At 36.4% G+C, this 18,235-nt stretch overlaps 1 protein-coding gene across 2 annotated transcripts; it reads left to right on the top strand.

Annotated features, from left to right (window-relative positions):
* The first annotated feature begins 5,508 nt into the window (after window positions 1–5,508).
* On the top strand, window positions 5,509–16,842 carry LOC105332591 (choline transporter-like protein 1). 2 transcript variants are annotated; one of them, XM_066066698.1, is made up of 19 exons: window positions 5,509–5,746; window positions 6,091–6,218; window positions 6,882–7,126; window positions 7,437–7,682; window positions 7,779–7,887; window positions 11,491–11,554; window positions 12,793–12,901; window positions 13,066–13,201; window positions 13,306–13,377; window positions 13,524–13,590; window positions 13,706–13,767; window positions 13,874–13,980; window positions 14,214–14,267; window positions 14,433–14,519; window positions 14,624–14,766; window positions 14,865–15,031; window positions 15,113–15,205; window positions 15,371–15,463; window positions 15,546–16,842. In XM_066066698.1, exons 2-19 carry the CDS (start codon window positions 6,177–6,179, stop codon window positions 15,618–15,620), a joined length of 1,971 nt encoding a protein of 656 aa, XP_065922770.1. In that variant the 5' UTR covers window positions 5,509–5,746; window positions 6,091–6,176; the 3' UTR covers window positions 15,621–16,842. The 2 variants fall into 2 exon arrangements, with proteins under 2 accessions (XP_065922770.1, XP_011433539.3); XM_011435237.4 differs by having other exon boundaries at window positions 5,512–5,746; window positions 14,624–14,739.
* The last annotated feature ends 1,393 nt before the right edge of the window (window positions 16,843–18,235 follow it).

The following is an 18,235-nucleotide window of genomic DNA, read 5'->3' as shown; positions in this document are numbered from 1 at the left end:
ATGAATGGAGTTTTTTTCGATCAAAAAATGCCACAAAATACTATTTTTCACAACAGAAGCATATATTTTTTTCTAAAACATTCTATTTATTTAGAGATGTAAGGCTATAAGTTGTCGGTTAGAGCCGAGAAGTCAGCGGTTCTCTTGCCGAATCGTCCAAGGGTTGGTATTATTTTTTCTGGAAAAAATGATTAAAGTTATACAGCATTAAAAACATAAAATGAGGAGAGACCTCGCCCTAAAAGCGAATTTATTTCGAAGCGTTTAATGCATCGCAAATATGATATGATATGTTCTAGAACTTACAGGTTTTTGCTTAAATAGTGACACAAAGCAGTGATTGGAATTTTCACACTGTACACATCGTCAGGTGACATGTTTGGGGGTGGTGACAGCTAGGGATACCACAGGCGTGTTCAACAGAGCGGGTGCTCGCCAGCGCTCGCCAATTAATTTCCCTACACCTGCAACACAAATTTTGGAGAGCGCTCGCGAGCACCCGCTCTGCTGAACACCCCCACCGTAAACAACCCCTAACGCGGGGGAGTCGACAAAAAGTAGGGGGGAGTCGATTCCAACGCATGGGGGAGTCGATTTTCTTCGCTTCGGAGACGGGAGGAATTTAGGTCACGCCTTTTGTAGGTATTTATAAGAAGTATTTCCAAAAAAGATATACCGCACGGAAGACAGCGATAGTCAAACTTTGTGTCGGTCATTGGTCCGAGTTCTCTATGCGTCTAGTAGTCTCAAACACTTCGAAAATATTTGACAAATTTCAAATTCACGGTTATCGGGTGGTCAAAATATGCATGATTTGTAAAATATACGATTTGCTTTGGGTTACAGACAGTTGAAACAGTCGAACAAATGATCAACCTTGTAAGTGCAATGATCAAATCCTAACAAATCTTAGGAAAAAATGAATGATAAAACATTTTCTGTTCAGATGTAACGGTGACGTAGGGGGGAGTCGATTTTCGGAAAACAGAACGCATGGGGGAGTAGAAAAATTCAATTCAATTCACTCTATCGGGAATGTTCAACTTATATTTTCATAAAGAATTACGAGGTCTATAAAAGTCGACTTTATCTAATAAATAAATTGGTTCAACTTATTCACAATTATTTAAGCAATAAAGACAGGTACATGTACTACTCATGTTTTCCATTTAATTTCATATTTTGTTTTTATTTTATTTTTAAATTGAATTAAAAAAAGAATACATTTATTAAAAGGTATTTTCTTTCTATTTCTTTAAAAAACATATAGTTGCGCGAATTATTGAAACGAACCACATGTGTGTGAACGTATTCATAAACGTTTAATTGACTTTCAAGAACTACTTTTTAATCCATAGTTTAGCTGATCAAATTTTTAAAAAATATTTGAAGAGCTATATTGATAAATATTTTACATCGGTCGTTGATGTCTTTTTGTACTTTTAATGTTAACGTTGGAATTGCGTGCGTTTTTTTCCCTTCTTGATTGAGCGATTCTAGTAAAGCTACTTATCGAAAGCACGGACTGTACAAGGGCTAAGTTCAAACTTCCAAGTAGCTATAGTTCTCATGGTAACTTCTTCATATATGGATCCGGAATATGGATGTTAGTTCAGTGTAACGTTTTGACAATAAATAAAAAAATAAAATGCTTTTTTTTAGTGATTCATGCGGGATATGAAGATGGCGACATTGCAGAAAAAAATGCGTATTTTTTCTGCAATAATTGCTACATTCGTTAACTACATTAATCAACAAAGAAAGCATTTCATTGTTTAAATGTACATCTTTCTTTTAAAACATCAATAAACTGATTGTAAAAAGTAAAACTAACTAAATGATAGTCGATGTACATCAGTACGTTATTTAAGAGCAGCAGCCAAATCGTATTTAATTAGAAACTGAGTCTGACATCATCATGATCATTTCGTGCAGTCGGTGATTTTTCCTAGCTTGATGAAGATTTCGAGCTGTTGATAAACGAGGCGTATAGACTTCAGTCCTGTCAGTTTCTTCAGAGCTATGAATTATACTATACAATCAATTTCCGTAAGAAATAGAGGAAAGTATACTTGGTGGATGAAAATATATAGTGATAGAAAATGGAGGAATGACCAGATCTAGGCTCGAACCTGCGACTATTCAGTTTAATAACCAACGGTCCAACTAGCTAGTGCTAGTAGGAGCGTGACAGTAATGAGCCTATTATATATACACTATTACAAAATAAACAGTAAACATGCTTTCTTCAGTGATTCTTAGGGCTATGATAGTAGCAAAAATATCAGGATATATATACATACGTAAACTGATAACTCGGATTATGTACTTTTCTTGAATGTTAGCTACCATCATATACCGGTATGCATAACCAAAGAAAGCACTTTATTGTTTGAATAAACACAATTGATGACTATACTATTTATCGTACAATAGGAGTACATATATTGATAATTATATAATTCATCAGCCAAATATAAAATTTATGATTTAACTATGCTTCAATCAGCACAAAAGAGAAAAGCAGGCATTCTGTTCACATACAGTCCACAGGAATACAACTACTTTTTGCCCCCCCCCCCCCCCCCCCCAATTTAACAAGTCAACGTCGCCGCGGCCTTACTAGATAATCATACTGACAAGAGCACCCACAAACCACCCTTCGGTAGCAAATACATACATGATATACAGATGACAAAAACAAATACAGCATTTTAAATCATATCCTCTGTATTACTAGTGTGTTTATATGTACGAAAACAACGAATTTAAAAAAACAAACAAACTAACAACACACACACAGGATAATGACAAAACACAACAGATAAATGTAGTTCTGTGAATGTTGTTGTGAACCCCATGTGTCTTTGATATGGTTTGAGATACACAAATCACAAGAAAAGAGAAAAAGTAAAGTTATGAAGATATATCGTTTTATTTGAACACATATTTTGCATTTTTAGCTACTGGTTATGAAACCGTTTGTAAACAGTGTTTAATATACTTTATATATTGACAACTGATATCAAATAAGGTTTGAAAGATGATACAAGTTCAGTGTAAAGTTAAATTTACACTATTTTCTACTCCCCCGTGCGTTCGGTTTTCTGAAAATCGACTCCCCCCTTCGTCACCGTTACATCTGAACAGAAAATGTCTTGATCATTCATTTTTTCCTAAGATTTGTTAGGATTTGATCATTGCACTTACAAGGTTGATCATTTGTTCGACTGTTTCAACTGTCTGTAACCCAAAGCAAGTCGTATATTTTACAAATCATGCATATTTTGACCACCCGATAACCGTGAATTTGAAAGGACTATACGATAAGTGCCTAAAATGGCCCCCTAAAATGAACAACATCATTTTACTATCATTCTTTGTTTTTTTAGTACAGATATGTATGTGATGTGTTTACATAATATTCATTTTGGTTCAAGTGCCCACAATTTAGAAATATGACATTGTAAAGACAACCTTTTCCCGCCATTTTTGCATTTTTTGCGTAAAACAGCTTGTTTTCAAGAAGTTTTTCCTTCCGAAAACATAGAGCGCATTCTTGAACAAATAAAATATTTTAATCAGAGGTGTATCTAGCCAAGGCCTATAAGTGACAAAAAATTTTTCCTTGTTCTAGCATGCGCTCTATATTTCCCATTCGTAAATAGATAAGAAAAATGTTAATTTTTGGCTGATTTTGATATCATTTAATATTTATTCGTTTGATGAGATATCGGCGCTTCTGATTGGTCGAAAAATTTCTTTGATACCTGCATCAATAATTTTTTTTGCCGGATCTACTTTTCTCAACTGTTCTGATCAAACACTATTTATAGAACGGGAATTTTCAAAAAAAACACTGTCAACAAAGTGTAATGTTGTGTCTGTTTTATTGTCAGCAAACAAAATACATCTTTATAAACATAAAAACTTGAAAGTCTAACCTTCAAAAATAAACAAAACACAATATCTAATTCACGAAATAGAAAATTAAGCGTCTTCTAACGATTTCGTCTGCTTGTCGTTGAGATCAATCAACATTACTGCGAGGCTGGCTGTTCCTTTTCCGGAATAATTATAACGAACATATAGGCCCATACACTTTCACGGTAACACTGCTGTTCAAATTTGGTAACGATGATTTTTATATTTACACAGTACCCTACATGATCGGTCATCAGAAATTCAAAATAAGCATCGTTATGAGTACAATGCATCAACTCCTTCGGCGCATTCCAAGCGGCAGATACTAGTATACCATTTAAGTACATCACTGGCTATCTAGTTACCACAACGTTTACAAAAGTCGCTTATACATACTATTCTTTGTCGACATAACAACTATTTTCGTCCACGATCGCCTCTCCTTGGATGGTTATGTCCAGTTGCATATTCCACCGATCTCACATGAAAACTAGTTTTATTACGAATTTTTCTGCACAGTGAATAATATCACAAGCTATCGCATGTATTTTCCTTTCGTTTTCAATTCAGTCGGTTCTGATTTTAACTCACTATTTGTGTTTAATCCATTAAATTCAGTACAATAGCTCTGCATCAGCTGAAGACGCATCCATTTTGAATATTGTTGCTGTTGTTGTTTTGTATTCATACGCGCCGCTTTATTTACATTATTTACATTTTTGATCAATGACACTTCACATTTTTTGATTTGAAAATGTTATATTAAATGATAAGAAATGAAGATAATAATTTTTCTATTGATCGACGTATCAAAGAAAAAATTGACCGGAAAACTTTTTCATCAATGCGCTACGCGCATTGATGAAGTTTTCCGGTCAATTTTTTCTTTGATACGTCGATCAATAGAAAAATTATTATCTTCATTTCTTAATGAATTATAGAAATGGCGTCACTTCTGACGTCATATACTGACAGTGAGTGCAAATAAATCAAATAAAAAGATGAAAAATATATTCTATATCAACTCTTCTAAAAAATTAGTTAACATTTTATTGTACCCGAAACACTTAAAAAATGGCGAAATATGGGGGCCAAATTTAACTCTTATCATATATAGTTCTTTGTCAAATATTTTCGAAGTGTTTGAGACTACTAGACGCATAGAGAACTCGGACCAATGACCGACACAAAGTTTGACTATCGCTGTCTTCCGTGCGGAATATCTTTTTTGGAAATACTTCTTATAAATACCTACAAAAGGCGTGACCTAAATTCCTCCCGTCTCCGAAGCGGCGAAAATTGACTCCCCCATGCGTTGGAATCGACTCCCCCCTACTTTTTGTCGACTCCCCCGAGTTAGGGGTTGTTTACGGTGACCCCTCTGGTTTTGGAACATACTCATATACTTATATATATAAATATAAAATCAAAACCGCTACATTTAGCATCAACTTGTCACTTTCGGATTTTACCTGAACCAATAACATTAACGAGTTGCAAATAATATTCATCGCGTATATAACCAAACGAAAAAAATTTTTAAAATCAATATCGGTACATTACAAATGATAACGTGCATCGACCCTTCAATTTGTAGTAGTAGACACAGAGAAAGCAAAGAACCAGAGTGAAACTAATATAAAGAAAGGATATGGTTGATATATGACCGAATCTACAATGCAAATAAGACAGGCATCAGTCCGGCGGAATCGATAAACGAGAGTAACCTGCGGGTCGATTCTGCCATGACAACTGAAGCTCACCTATGCGAATTCTATGACGTAATGCGACATGGCGAGGAGATTCATTCTTAATTATAAAGGTAAGTAAACTTAAAACCTGACCGGAAGACCTCTCCTGCTGATGTCTTGTCATAAACAGAAATAGATAAACGGAATCCCGTCTAAATTGACACAAACCGTGAACGTCAGAAAAGTGATTAAAATACGGTAAAATGACATGCTGTGGTCCTCGAACATAACACTCATTACTACAATTAACGCTGTTTACCTGGGGACACGACAAGAGGGGTTTCCCGGAATTTCTTCTGAATTTGGTGAAGAATTTACTGAAATAAATCAGAGTCTGACCCAGGGTCGTGTCCTCCCCCTGTCCCCGACAATGACCGACAAAACTGAATTGTCGAGGTTTCATGTTTTGTTTCAGGTTTATTGGAGATGCACCGATTCCCGGCCCCGCTGCTCCAGGGTTTAATTCTCTAGACAGCGGCCCCCGATGACCCCACATCTGTGATGGGATGTTTCGGGGAGAGCCACCGGGTGGCGCCCTATAAGGTAAGACCCCCCCCCCCCCTCCAGTGAAGGAGATGCTTGTTGTTATTGAAGAGACATGACTGCAGGCTCATTCAGCTGGGTTTTTTTCCAATGATGATCCATCACTTTTTCTGTTGTCAACAGAATTCTGAACTAGTTTTATCTCACCTAGGATGTGAAATAAAGCGTAAAAAAGTTTATTTTGTGAAAAATTCTTCATTTCCTGATATTACGCGATTTGTCATTAAATTCAGTCAGCATTGTGACATCACACGGGACTTTTGTTTTAGTCATCGATGTCTTTGTTTCAACAAAGTTCGTCAGGTAAAAGATCGCAATTAACAACAGTCAGTGAATGAAAGTTTACAAAGCGTACACAGGTTCTTTATCCGGGGAAGGTCTAGTAAGCCTCGTCCTATGGATCCACGTTCTAGGAAATATGTACTTATATTTATGTATTTTGGAACCGCATTGTGTTTACACGCTTTTTTACCGTTTTTTTTTTTACCGTAAGCGGTACTATATGGTTTTAGGTCCAAATCGGATTTCGACCTCATTAGATAGATTAATAATTCCCCGTACACGTGAGGTCTCACGTGTAGAGAAATCCCCCATCTGTATCAGTCTCATCCTATCTGTTGTTCATCACTTTGTTCCTTGATGCCCAACAAGTATTGTTTTCAGGGTTCCGGGGGTGCGGCCCCGGAATTCTGTGGGCCCCTCCAGAAAAGGTCGTGCCGTGATGTTGTGTGCCTGCTGGTGTTTGTGTGTATGCTGGGAGGGACGGGGTACGGGACTTACCTGGCCTTTTACCTGGGGGATCCGGATAGACTTATCTACGGCGTGGACAGTTGGGGCAACGTTTGTGGTCAGCGAAACGGGCGGATAGAGGGCGTGTCAAGGTCGGGGGAGGACTGCTCGGACAGGCGGTAAGACACGGGCTAGAGGCCAGACATATATGCTGTATATAATTATATACAATACAGCACAGAGTATATTGTGTTGTATATTAGCTGATTCTGAAGGGGAAAAATTAAAGTAGGAAATATTAATTAAAGTGTTTAATGTCAGATGTTGACGGAGATTTTGCTTACACATTGAACATGTAAACAATCCAGTAGCCGAATATGAATTTTGCATACGGTAATTTATTGAATGAATCAATTTAAATATACTTTAAATGTTAATTTTCTACAGGATCCTTTATTTGCAACACTTTAAATGACTTTTTGCTTACAGAAATCTGTTTTTCTACGACAAGTCAATATTTGTCAACTACATCCCTGGCTCTCACGTTTCCGTTGATACGGTAGCTGTTTGCGTGAAGAGCTGTCCCACCAAATCCCAGACAAATGTGGCGGATCTACAAACATTCTTCAATGACACGGGGACGAGCCTATGTTGGTATGACATCCCGCGAGACTCATTTTTTGACGGGAATTCCAATGGCCTTGACAAATGTCCTAACCTACCGATAGAAGCCCAGTAAGACGTTGTACAGCCTATCAGATTTATACATTTTTCATATATGAATATAAAGCTTGACTAAGTTTAAGTTCATACTGCACCTTTCCATTACAGAGAGTCATTTCTGTTCCGGTGTATACCCAAGTCTTTCAATCAACCCTTTGAGATTCTGACTGGGGCCATTAATGACATCCTCAACAAAATAGACCCCAATTTCACAGAGGTAATGAAACTAACATTTTTTTTTTATTTTTGGAGAATATATGACAGAAACATTTCTTTAGATGCAAACCTATATTTTTTTGGTTGAATGAGCGAAGATTTATACAATAGAAGGGGGTGTTTGAAACATTTTGAAAATTTTTCATCAAATTTCACTGACAAATTATATGTTACCTTCGAAAAGAAGGGAGGGGGCACTGCTTTTCAAAACTTATTTTTTGGTAAAAATATGAGGATAAAGTCAACTTATGAATATGTATTCTCTTTTGAGAAGTGGACAGGCATAGCCTACATCCGTGGATGTAGGCTATGCCTGTGTTATATAGTGCCTTTTCCCCCTAGCCATCTTTCCCCCCGGAAAAATGGCTATATAGCAGTTCTTCCCCCCGGAAAAATGGCTATATAGCAGTTTTTCCCCCAGGGAAAGCTGACTATATAGTGGGCTTTACCCTTTTTATAGCCAGATTACCCCCACGGAAAACCTACTATATAGTGGATTTTCCCCCTTCTTTTACATTCCGGCCATGTATATGGTGGACCATTCGTGGCAATATATAATTTGCAATAATTTATATGATATCAATTTCTCATAGAAAAGGATAATTATGGCATTTATCAATACATAGAATAAAATAGTATTTCATGGTTTTTTAACCCCAAATATGAACTAAGGCACGCGCCTCCATAACATTCATGTGTCATCGTCGTTTATTTCACTTGTTTTTACACCTTTTTGAAACACCATTTACACGGATTTCGGAATACCTCGAATCTTTTTCATCTAATCGATGCTTATCTACAGTTTCGACTTTGACGTTAAGAACACGTGAGAACACATTTGAGTAAAAATACGCTGGTTTGGAACTTTAATTTTCCAATGTATTACCATCTCTGTATAAGCTTCTCCGAGGGAACTAACTGTACAATCTTGACTTAATTTTGTAGAGGAAGGGAATAAAAAGTGGAAATGTATTACTCCCTTCGTCCAAAAGGCTATCAATTTTAAATAATACCGTTCGAATTGACGATTTTAAAAACAATTATATTTCTTCTTCTAAATATCAAACAGGGTCGATGATATGATGAGAACTGAAATGTTTTAGTTTTATTTAGATTGATGGGGTTCTAAATCATGGGTAAGGGGTATTTTAATTGATTATATATTAAAAGCATGTGAAAGTTAGTGTTTACAATTTTGTTTTAAAATTACACATATTCATATTTTTTAGCACATTTTTTACGAAACGTGAGATTTTATGATGTAAACATTTTGTTTCAAAAAAAAAATGTCTTCACAACCAGAACAATGTCGGTATCTTTGCTGGTTACTTTGGAAAATGTGAAATGGAGCCTGAACTAACCTTATGTATATATTTACACTCAGTATTTGCTAATTTTCCACTTTTAAGTTTGCAACGTGATTTATAAATATACAATTTTGAAAACGATGCCATATAAATCGATTCACTTACCTAAAAATCGTATATTACTATTTGTTTCATATTATTGCAATAAAGATTTACTTGTGTACCATATTATTTCTTCGAACAATGAAACAAGGGTAATTAAAAAAAAAACCAACCCCCAACAAACCACCACATCTATTGTGATGAGCTGACTTATTTTTTTTTTAAATATAAGCTTGGTCTTCTAATCAACTAACAAGTTACAAAAGTCGTATACATGTATGCGCTTAGGTTGGTTATTTATTTTTGATTTTCGGTTGCCCCTTTTATGAATAAAAGTTTATTGATTTATTTATCTAGTTATTTATTATATCATTAGTCATCTTATGAATTGATTAAATGTTTTAAAGAATAATGAATTTACCTGCGTACCTTTTTAAAAAAATTTGTTCGTAAACTTTGGACTATATATGATATGGGCGCCTTAGATGGCCCCCTAAAATGAACATCGTCGTTTTACTTCAATTCTTTTTTTTTCTTTGTACAGATATATATGTGATGTTTATACATAATGTTCATTTTGATTCAAGTGCTCACATTTAAGAAATATGACATCGTAAAGACAACCTTTTCCCGCCATTTTTGCAATTTTAGCATAAAACAGCTTGTTTTAATCAGAGATATTTATAGCCAAGACTAATAAGTAACAAAAAATATCTTTGTTCAAGCATGCGCTCTATATTTCCCATTCGTAAACGGATAAGAAAAATGTCAATTTTTGACCGATTTTGATTGAATTGTAGTAATAGCGTTACTTCTGACGTCATATACTGCAAGTGAGTGCAAATAAACCAAATGAATAGGTAAAAAATATATTTTAAATCAACTCTTCTAAAAAATAACATAACATTTTACTGTACCCGAAACACTTGAAAAAATTGCGAATTATGGGGGCCAAATTTAAATCATATTATATATAGTTCTTAAAAAAGAAAAGCAGAATCGTAATTTTCAATCATTTTGATAAGGAAATATATGAGCGATTGTGTATTTTTAAATGATGTTTTTACTTTTAAATGACCGTAAAAATATGTTCATGTGGTCATCTTTAGTTTTTGAAATATGGGGCCCTAAAAAATACATTTTCTTTATAATTGGATTTCAAACATCGGGCTCGAAAACAACAAAGGCCCCTACCCTGCATGGGGGCTAAAATTTTCAGTGTCATCTACTAGTGGTATAACACTATCACTGTGAAAATATGGTTAAGTGGTCATCTCTAGAATATGAGATTCGGATCCCCACTTATAGAACACTTTTCAATCATTATAACGGGGTTTTAAACATCGGGCCCTGAAACATCAATGGCCCCTACCCTGAGGGCTGAAATTTTCAGAGTCATCTACAAGTGGTAAACCACTGCCACTATGAAAATATGGTGATATGGTCATCTCTAGTTTATGAGACATTGGACCCTTAAGAATATGCACTATAATCATTATAATAGGATTTTAAAAACCGGGCTCTGAAACATTGGAAACAAAATCTCTTTAAAACAGAGGTTTAGCCTGGATGAAATTTTCAAAAACAGACAGACAGTCCGATAGATTTATCAAAAAATTCTTTAAACATTCTTGCTTAGTACAAATTCAGAACACAGAATTATGCATATAAGTGTATAACTTGTAAAACCAAGTATTTTTTTCAATTAATTACCTAAATTTAGTTTTATGTGTAATTCCATTACACACGTGTTCAATTTTCAGCATAGTCTATAATTTTATAAATTGGCAAAACGAAACTTAGCCTTTATAGATGAATTCAGTTGTACATGTATGCAACCTGGGAGTGTAAAAACATTAATTTTAATCCTTGCTGGATTTCCATCAATATTTTTTATAAAATCTGAACCAAAAACGTGAGGGAGAAACCCTACTATGGGGGAAAAGCTACTATATAGTAGCTTTTCCCCCCAGGGGGAAAGGCTACTATATAGTAGGTTTTCCGGGGGGAGAAGCTACTATGGCGGAAAAACTGCTATACAACACCTGTCCACTTCTCATAAGAGAATAATGAATATGGAGGTACAAGCCCCCCCCCCCACGCCTGCGTTATTACGACCTGTTTTCCAGAATGAACAAGGACAAATATATACTATGTATGTGAAAATTTTCACGAGATGATGCTTTCATTCACAGAAATGTGTGTCCGACCTCCAGAAGACCTGGCAGGAGATTTGTTACCTGTCGGCTACAGCACTCGGTGAGTGACACAGATACCTGTACGTGAATAATTCACCTGTGAACCTGTCAATTATGTATCTGGGTAACTGTATAACCGTTTACCTTTGTACCTGTGTTCCTGTATATATATAACTGTTTACCAGGTTGCGCAGCAGTGTCGCGATTATTTGCAAAGTGTCGCTTGGTTTATCGAAACATTGTTAATATACTATAGTAACCATGTAACGATATTTTGTATAGGTGTATCGCTGTCTATCGTGATTCTGTTAACGATATTTTGTATAGGTGTATCGCTGTCTATCGTGATTCTGTTAACGAAATTTTGTATAGGTGTATATCGCTGTTTATCGTGATTCTGTTAACGATATTTTGTATAGGTGTATATCGCTGTTTATCGTGATTCTGATAACGATATTTTGTAGTTTTATCGCTGTCTATCGTGATTCTGTTAACGATATTTTGTATAGTTGTATCGCTGTCTATCGTGATTCTGATAACGATATTTTGTAGGTGAATCGCTGTCTGTCGTGATTCTGTTAGCGATATTTTGTATAGGTGTATCGCTGTCTATCGTGATTCTGTTAACGATATTTTGTATAGGTGTATATCGCTGTTTATCGTGATTCTGTTAACGATATTTTGTAGTTATATCGCTGTCTATCGTGATTCTGTTAACGATATTTTGTATAGGTGTATATCGCTGTCTATCGTGATTCTGATAACGATATTTTGTATAGGTGTATATAGCTGTTTATCGTGATTCTGATAACGATATTTTGTAGTTATATCGCTGTTTATCGTGATTCTGTTACGATAGATTGTAGGTGTGACAGTACCAGTCGTGATTCTATTACAATATGTTGTTACGATTCATTGCAGGTGAATCGCTATCTTTAGGGATTATATTACGATATTTTGTAGATGTATAACTGTCTATAGTGATTCTTTTACGCTATGTTGTAGACGTGTCGCTATCTATTTAGTGGTTCTATTACGATATATTTTGTATGATATTTAATATTCATATATGTAATTGTATTATTTATCATGATTCTATTATCATTTTGTTTCGCGCTATTGTGGGTTTGTTTCTGTCCATCGTTATTATGTGGTAATATCTTGTAGGTGTGTCTATCGTTGTTCAGTGACACTATACATTATAGGTGTATCGCTGACTATATCGCGGTTCTATTACGATATATTGTACGTGTATCGTTTATCATGATTCTTTGGTGATTTTGTTACGACAAATTGTAGGTGTATCGATGTCTATCGTGATTCTGTTACGATTTATCGCCGGGATCGTGATCTGGTTGATGGTCCTGTTACTGGGGCTGGGCAGTGTCGTGGGCACGGCTCTTTGCTGGTAGGTTACGATAGGTTTTGACTTTGACTTTTGAGGCAACACTTACATTACATAAATATAAAATTACGAACATTTTGTACGTTTAAGTCCATCTTAACCAGCCGAAAACTTCTCTTGACACTTGGGTTGCGAAAGAAAATCCTCTTTCTTTACTCGTACTCCAGGTATCATTACTACGAACTGAAGGGAAACTCCAGTCAGGAGGAAGAGAGGAATTGGCTGATTGGCTCCATCGTCGCTACTGTTGTCATGGTGATCGTGATTCTGGTTTTGCTGGTAATGCGGAAAAGAATCGGTTTGGTAGGACATCGGTCAAATCACATGCATTAAATTTTAGAGGTATGCTACTTAACCCCTTTAACACTTAATTAACATGTACTGATGCTATATTTTATTCACTACAGGTCGTCCAGTTATTTAAAGAAGCGGGTCACGTGGTTTCCAGTGTCCCGTTTTTGCTGCTGCTGCCGTTGTGGGTAAGGGTGTCGGAGATGATAAACCGAGTACAAACAATGATGTGTTTAACTCTCTCAACCTACCGAGACATTTTTGCATACTTAACAATAGAAGTCAAACAAAGTGCAAGTTCTTTTTATCTGATTTTCTTTCTACTTACTTTCAGACAATCATCTGCTTTCTGGGATTTTTAGCTTTGGTCTCCTATATCTTCTTAGCGATGGAATCTGCTGGTGAAGTTTTCAACTTTCTGTTTATCTTGATATAATAAACATTGTACCTGATTTATTGTAAATATGAACTACATGTACCTATGTTTATGTTTTTACTTAAATTGTTCGATTTTAGGCCAGATAAACATATCAAACACAACGGGCTTTGTATCTTTTGAAAAGGATCAACCCTTGAAGGTGGGTTTTTTCATCACCATCTTTATTTATGATGATGTATTGATGATGTAAGATGTTTAACCATATTGTATATTATATCCACTAACAATATCAATGTTTTCTCCAGATCTTCCGTTGGTACCACCTGATAGCCAGTGTCTGGATCCTCCAGTTTATCTTGGCCTGTGAGAGGATCGTCATGGCGGGGGCTGTAGCTATCTGGTATTTCCAGAGGTGATGTTTACTTAAGAGGGCTGGATTGTCATGGCCATTTTTAGACTTTATTTATCTCTTTAAGAAGAAGAGCTCTTTATAAAGATACTGGGAAATTCTCAAAATTAAAAGCTAAAATTTAAGACATCTTTCTTTACTACATAATAGTTTATAGTGTACAGTACATAGCGTGCGACATATACCGGTTGTATTATTTAATTCAATGCCTTCAATATCTTTCAATATCTTTACAGAGATTCCGGAATGCCAGTTTTTCCCATCCTGTTGTCCATCCGACGACTGGTCAGGTTAGTATTTCTTGCATCTATTGATCACAGTTCATTGTACTGGTACTTATTTCATTCCTTGTTAATACTAGACATTTCAAGGTATGTTAAACGTACTGTTTCAGGATTTATCAATCTTTATACCATTCAGTGATGTTTAATCAGTGCGTTCTGTTTTGGTTTTAGGTACCACCTTGGATCCGCCGCCTTTGGATCTTTTATCATCACCCTTCTGGTCGTTGTCAACTGGATCCTTGGTTTCATCCATAAAAGGTTGGTTGTAAAATGAAGAAATTTGACGGTCGTGCTATAGGGAAATATTGCTTCTTTGTTTAATTCTAAGAATCATTGCAACTTATAAATTCTGTCTTGTTTAGAGTAAAGAACAGCACAGGTTCCGTAGGAGATTTCCTGATGAAGTGCCTCCGTTGTTGTTTCTGGTGCTTCGAGAACGCCATAAGATTCATCAATAGCAACGCCTACATCGAGATAGGTACTTCACCGTGTCATCCTCTACAGTGTAATTGTTTGACAAGATGAATCTATTAATTACTATTAATAAACTATTTCATTGAAAGTTCACAATTAGGTTCACGTGTTTATAATTTGTTTTGACAGCCATTATTGGAGAGGGCTTCTGCAGCTCCGCCCAGCGGGCGCTCAAGATCATCGTTTCTAACTCTCTCCGCCTGGCCGCCATCAACTCGATAGGCGACTTTACGTTATTCCTCGGCAAGGTCGGCACCGTCGCCGTGGTAGCAGTGGTTGGCATAGAAATATTGGCAGTAAGTGGATTTCAAATTAATCTTGATATGTAAAAATCCAATAAATCCCTGAATGGTAATCATGCATGCGTCATTTTTCAGACGAGATCTGACGTCATATACCCATGGTTACCGATCTCATTGTCCTGTATAATAGCTTTCATCATCGCCAGCTGTCTGATCGGAGTGTACGAGGTAAACAGTACACTTTCATAACAATACACACTCAATGCACAACATCAAAACAATACATGTACATCCTCAGAACTATACATCCTCATTTTATAGCATAATCCTTCAAAGTTTGCAACAAGAAACCTATACAATATTCGTTGTTCGATCTAATCGTTTTCTTTCCAGCTTTGCATCGACACCATCTTCATCTGTTTCTGCGAGGACTGCGAAAGAAATGACGGAGTGGAGAAGCCCTATTACATGAGCACAGGGTTGCTGGTGAGACACATTTTCTTTTTTAGACCACGTTTCATTTGTTACCATAGGATATATATTTTCATATTTTCTTTTATAATTGTAGAAATTTGTCACTGGAGCTCACAGTGCAAAAAATATAGAGGTCAAACGTATTCACTTAAAAACTGAAGCCACGTGATTAATGACGTCACTTTCTAGATGAACAACCACCGTCTTATGTGGTTGCTTCACCAACAACCATGCTGTGCATTTGAGTGTTCGGTTAGTGGTTTGTGACAACTGCTGTCGAAACCGAGGAGATGGAAATAGAACTTTAAAGAAGAATGAAAATCTGATGCGTCTTGGATAACTCTCTTATTCTCAATCTACCATTTTCTTATGAAGTGTATACAACAGAAATCAACCAGACTCTACTCTGTGATATATTTGTGTAGTTTTAATCTGAGTCTGTGTTTATTTGTTACGGTGTATATTACTCCGAGTCTGTGTTTATTTGTTACGGTGTATGTTAGTTTGAGTCTGTGTTTATTTGTTACGGTGTATGTTAATCTGAGTCTGTGTTTATTTGTTACAGTGTATGTTAATCTGAGTCTGTGTTTATTTGTTACGGTGTATATTACTCCAAGTCTGTGTTTATTTGTTACGGTGTATATTACTCTGAGTCTGTGTTTATTTGTTACGGTGTATATTACTCCAAGTCTGTGTTTATTTGTTACGGTGTATGTAAATCTGAGTCTGTGTTTATTTGTTACGGTGTATATTACTCTGAGTCTGTGTTTAATTGTTACGGTGTATATTACTCTGAGTCTGTGTTTATTTGTTACGGTGTATATTACTCCGAGTCTGTGTTTATTTGTTACGGTGTATATTACTCCGAGTCTGTGTTTATTTGTTACGGTGTATGTTAGTTTGAGTCTGTGTTTATTTGTTACGGTGTATGTTAATCTGAGTCTGTGTTTATTTGTTACAGTGTATGTTAATCTGAGTCTGTGTTTATTTGTTACGGTGTATATTACTCCAAGTCTGTGTTTAATTGTTACGGTGTATATTACTCTGAGTCTGTGTTTATTTGTTACGGTGTATATTACTCCGAGTCTGTGTTTATTTGTTACGGTGTATATTACTCCAAGTCTGTGTTTATTTGTTACGGTGTATGTAAATCTGAGTCTGTGTTTATTTGTTACGGTGTATATTACTCCAAGTCTGTGTTTAATTGTTACGGTGTATATTATTCTGAGTCTGTGTTTATTTGTTACGGTGTATATAACTAAATGATTGGGCAAAGTAAAGTGCAATGTGATCTAAAAAAAGAAACATTTACTTTGTGTTATGTTTTTATCAAAGTAAGTGCCATGATATTGTTTATATGTTATGTAAATAAAGAAGTCTCCATATGAAAATTGCATTATAGTTTTGTTAATCAGACAGACGCCGATTTGCTTTATTAATCAAGACATTAGTCTTGTTTGGAAAGGCAAGCTTCCTGTCTAAGTCTGCCCACAGTTCCCAGTCACTTCCTGCCTCAAACACTGATAGTAAGCACTTCTTATTTTCAGGTGTCATATCCTCTTTGATAAAGTTGATTCCACCAGTCTTCTAACTGCTGTTCCTTTTTCTTTTGCTTTCCTTCTCTCCCTTTCAAGACTTTGCCGTGTCTCCACTTGTACCGTCCTTGGTCATTGCAACCGATCTCCCCGGATAAAATAAAAGCAATGGTGCCCTTTTCCTACACAGTTTGTATGCAGGATCTTCGATTTATCGCCATTGATGTAGATTCGCTGGTGATGGTAGGGTATCGTGCAACGACCTAATAGAAACACAATCTCGTATTAATTCTTCTTTTATAGCTTCAAACGTGAAATGTTGCGTTGTGAAAGCTTCCATCCAGGCTCCTTGCTCGCCGAATTCTGCAGCCTTTGATATTCTGCCGTCTTCAACCTCTCTTCACACCTCTCCTTGCATCACGCCCCTCCTCTCCGTCTTTTGCCTTTGCCCACTGCTGGAAGTGTGTCACTCCAATCCCTTCTCTGCCATTGCATGACTTGCGGGTTTCCAGTATGTCTACAGCTGTCATGGCAGACCCCCTTCTGGACTGACCTTGTCTGGACACCTGCGTCTCAGACTTAATGATCTCACGAAGCTCCTAGCGTCATCGCCATTAAATTCTGCATTTGACCACCTTGAACTCTTAATTCATTAACCGATGATATGGGCAAGTTATGTTGAGCCGATAAGTTCTCGGCATTCTCCTATCCAGACCTATTTTCTATTGTTTCCGCTGTGATTGAGCCTTGCTGTTCTTCTTTTATGCCAAATCTTTACCAGTGTTGTAAATAAGGTTGAAAAGTGTATCTACCTTTCTTTCTGCTTTGCCTCCTGTAAACTTCTCTCCAGGATTATGCTTATGTCCCACTGAAAGGTATTACATGCTTTGTCATCCTTCATCTCAGGTCACGCCACCCTCTGTCGTGTCTCTTGAGGTACGGAGCTCCTTCGGTCTGCCGTTGTCAACCAAATCCGAGACCCTGTCGAGTAATGGCTAAGGTTCCTATTACTGCGATGTGTGTCCAGAATTGGCTCTTCCTGTGTCTCAGCAGCGATCACTGTTCACCCATTTGTTCCAAAACCGGATTGATGTATCTTCAGACCTCTGGCATTCTTGCAGATCTTGCCACAATGGCATCGTGTTTCTGTTATCCTTCCATCCAATGTTATTAAACCTATCCTTTTCATAGTCATTGACTTGTTCCGGTTTGCTTTCAATTGTCTATCTTGTTGAGTTTCTTATCCTTC

The sequence above is a fragment of the Magallana gigas genome, chromosome 7 (assembly GCF_963853765.1).
Source record: "Magallana gigas chromosome 7, xbMagGiga1.1, whole genome shotgun sequence".
Lineage (NCBI taxonomy): Eukaryota > Metazoa > Mollusca > Bivalvia > Ostreida > Ostreidae > Magallana > Magallana gigas.
The sequence above is the reverse complement of the archived record's forward strand: the minus strand, read 5'-3'. Positions and strand labels throughout refer to the sequence as shown.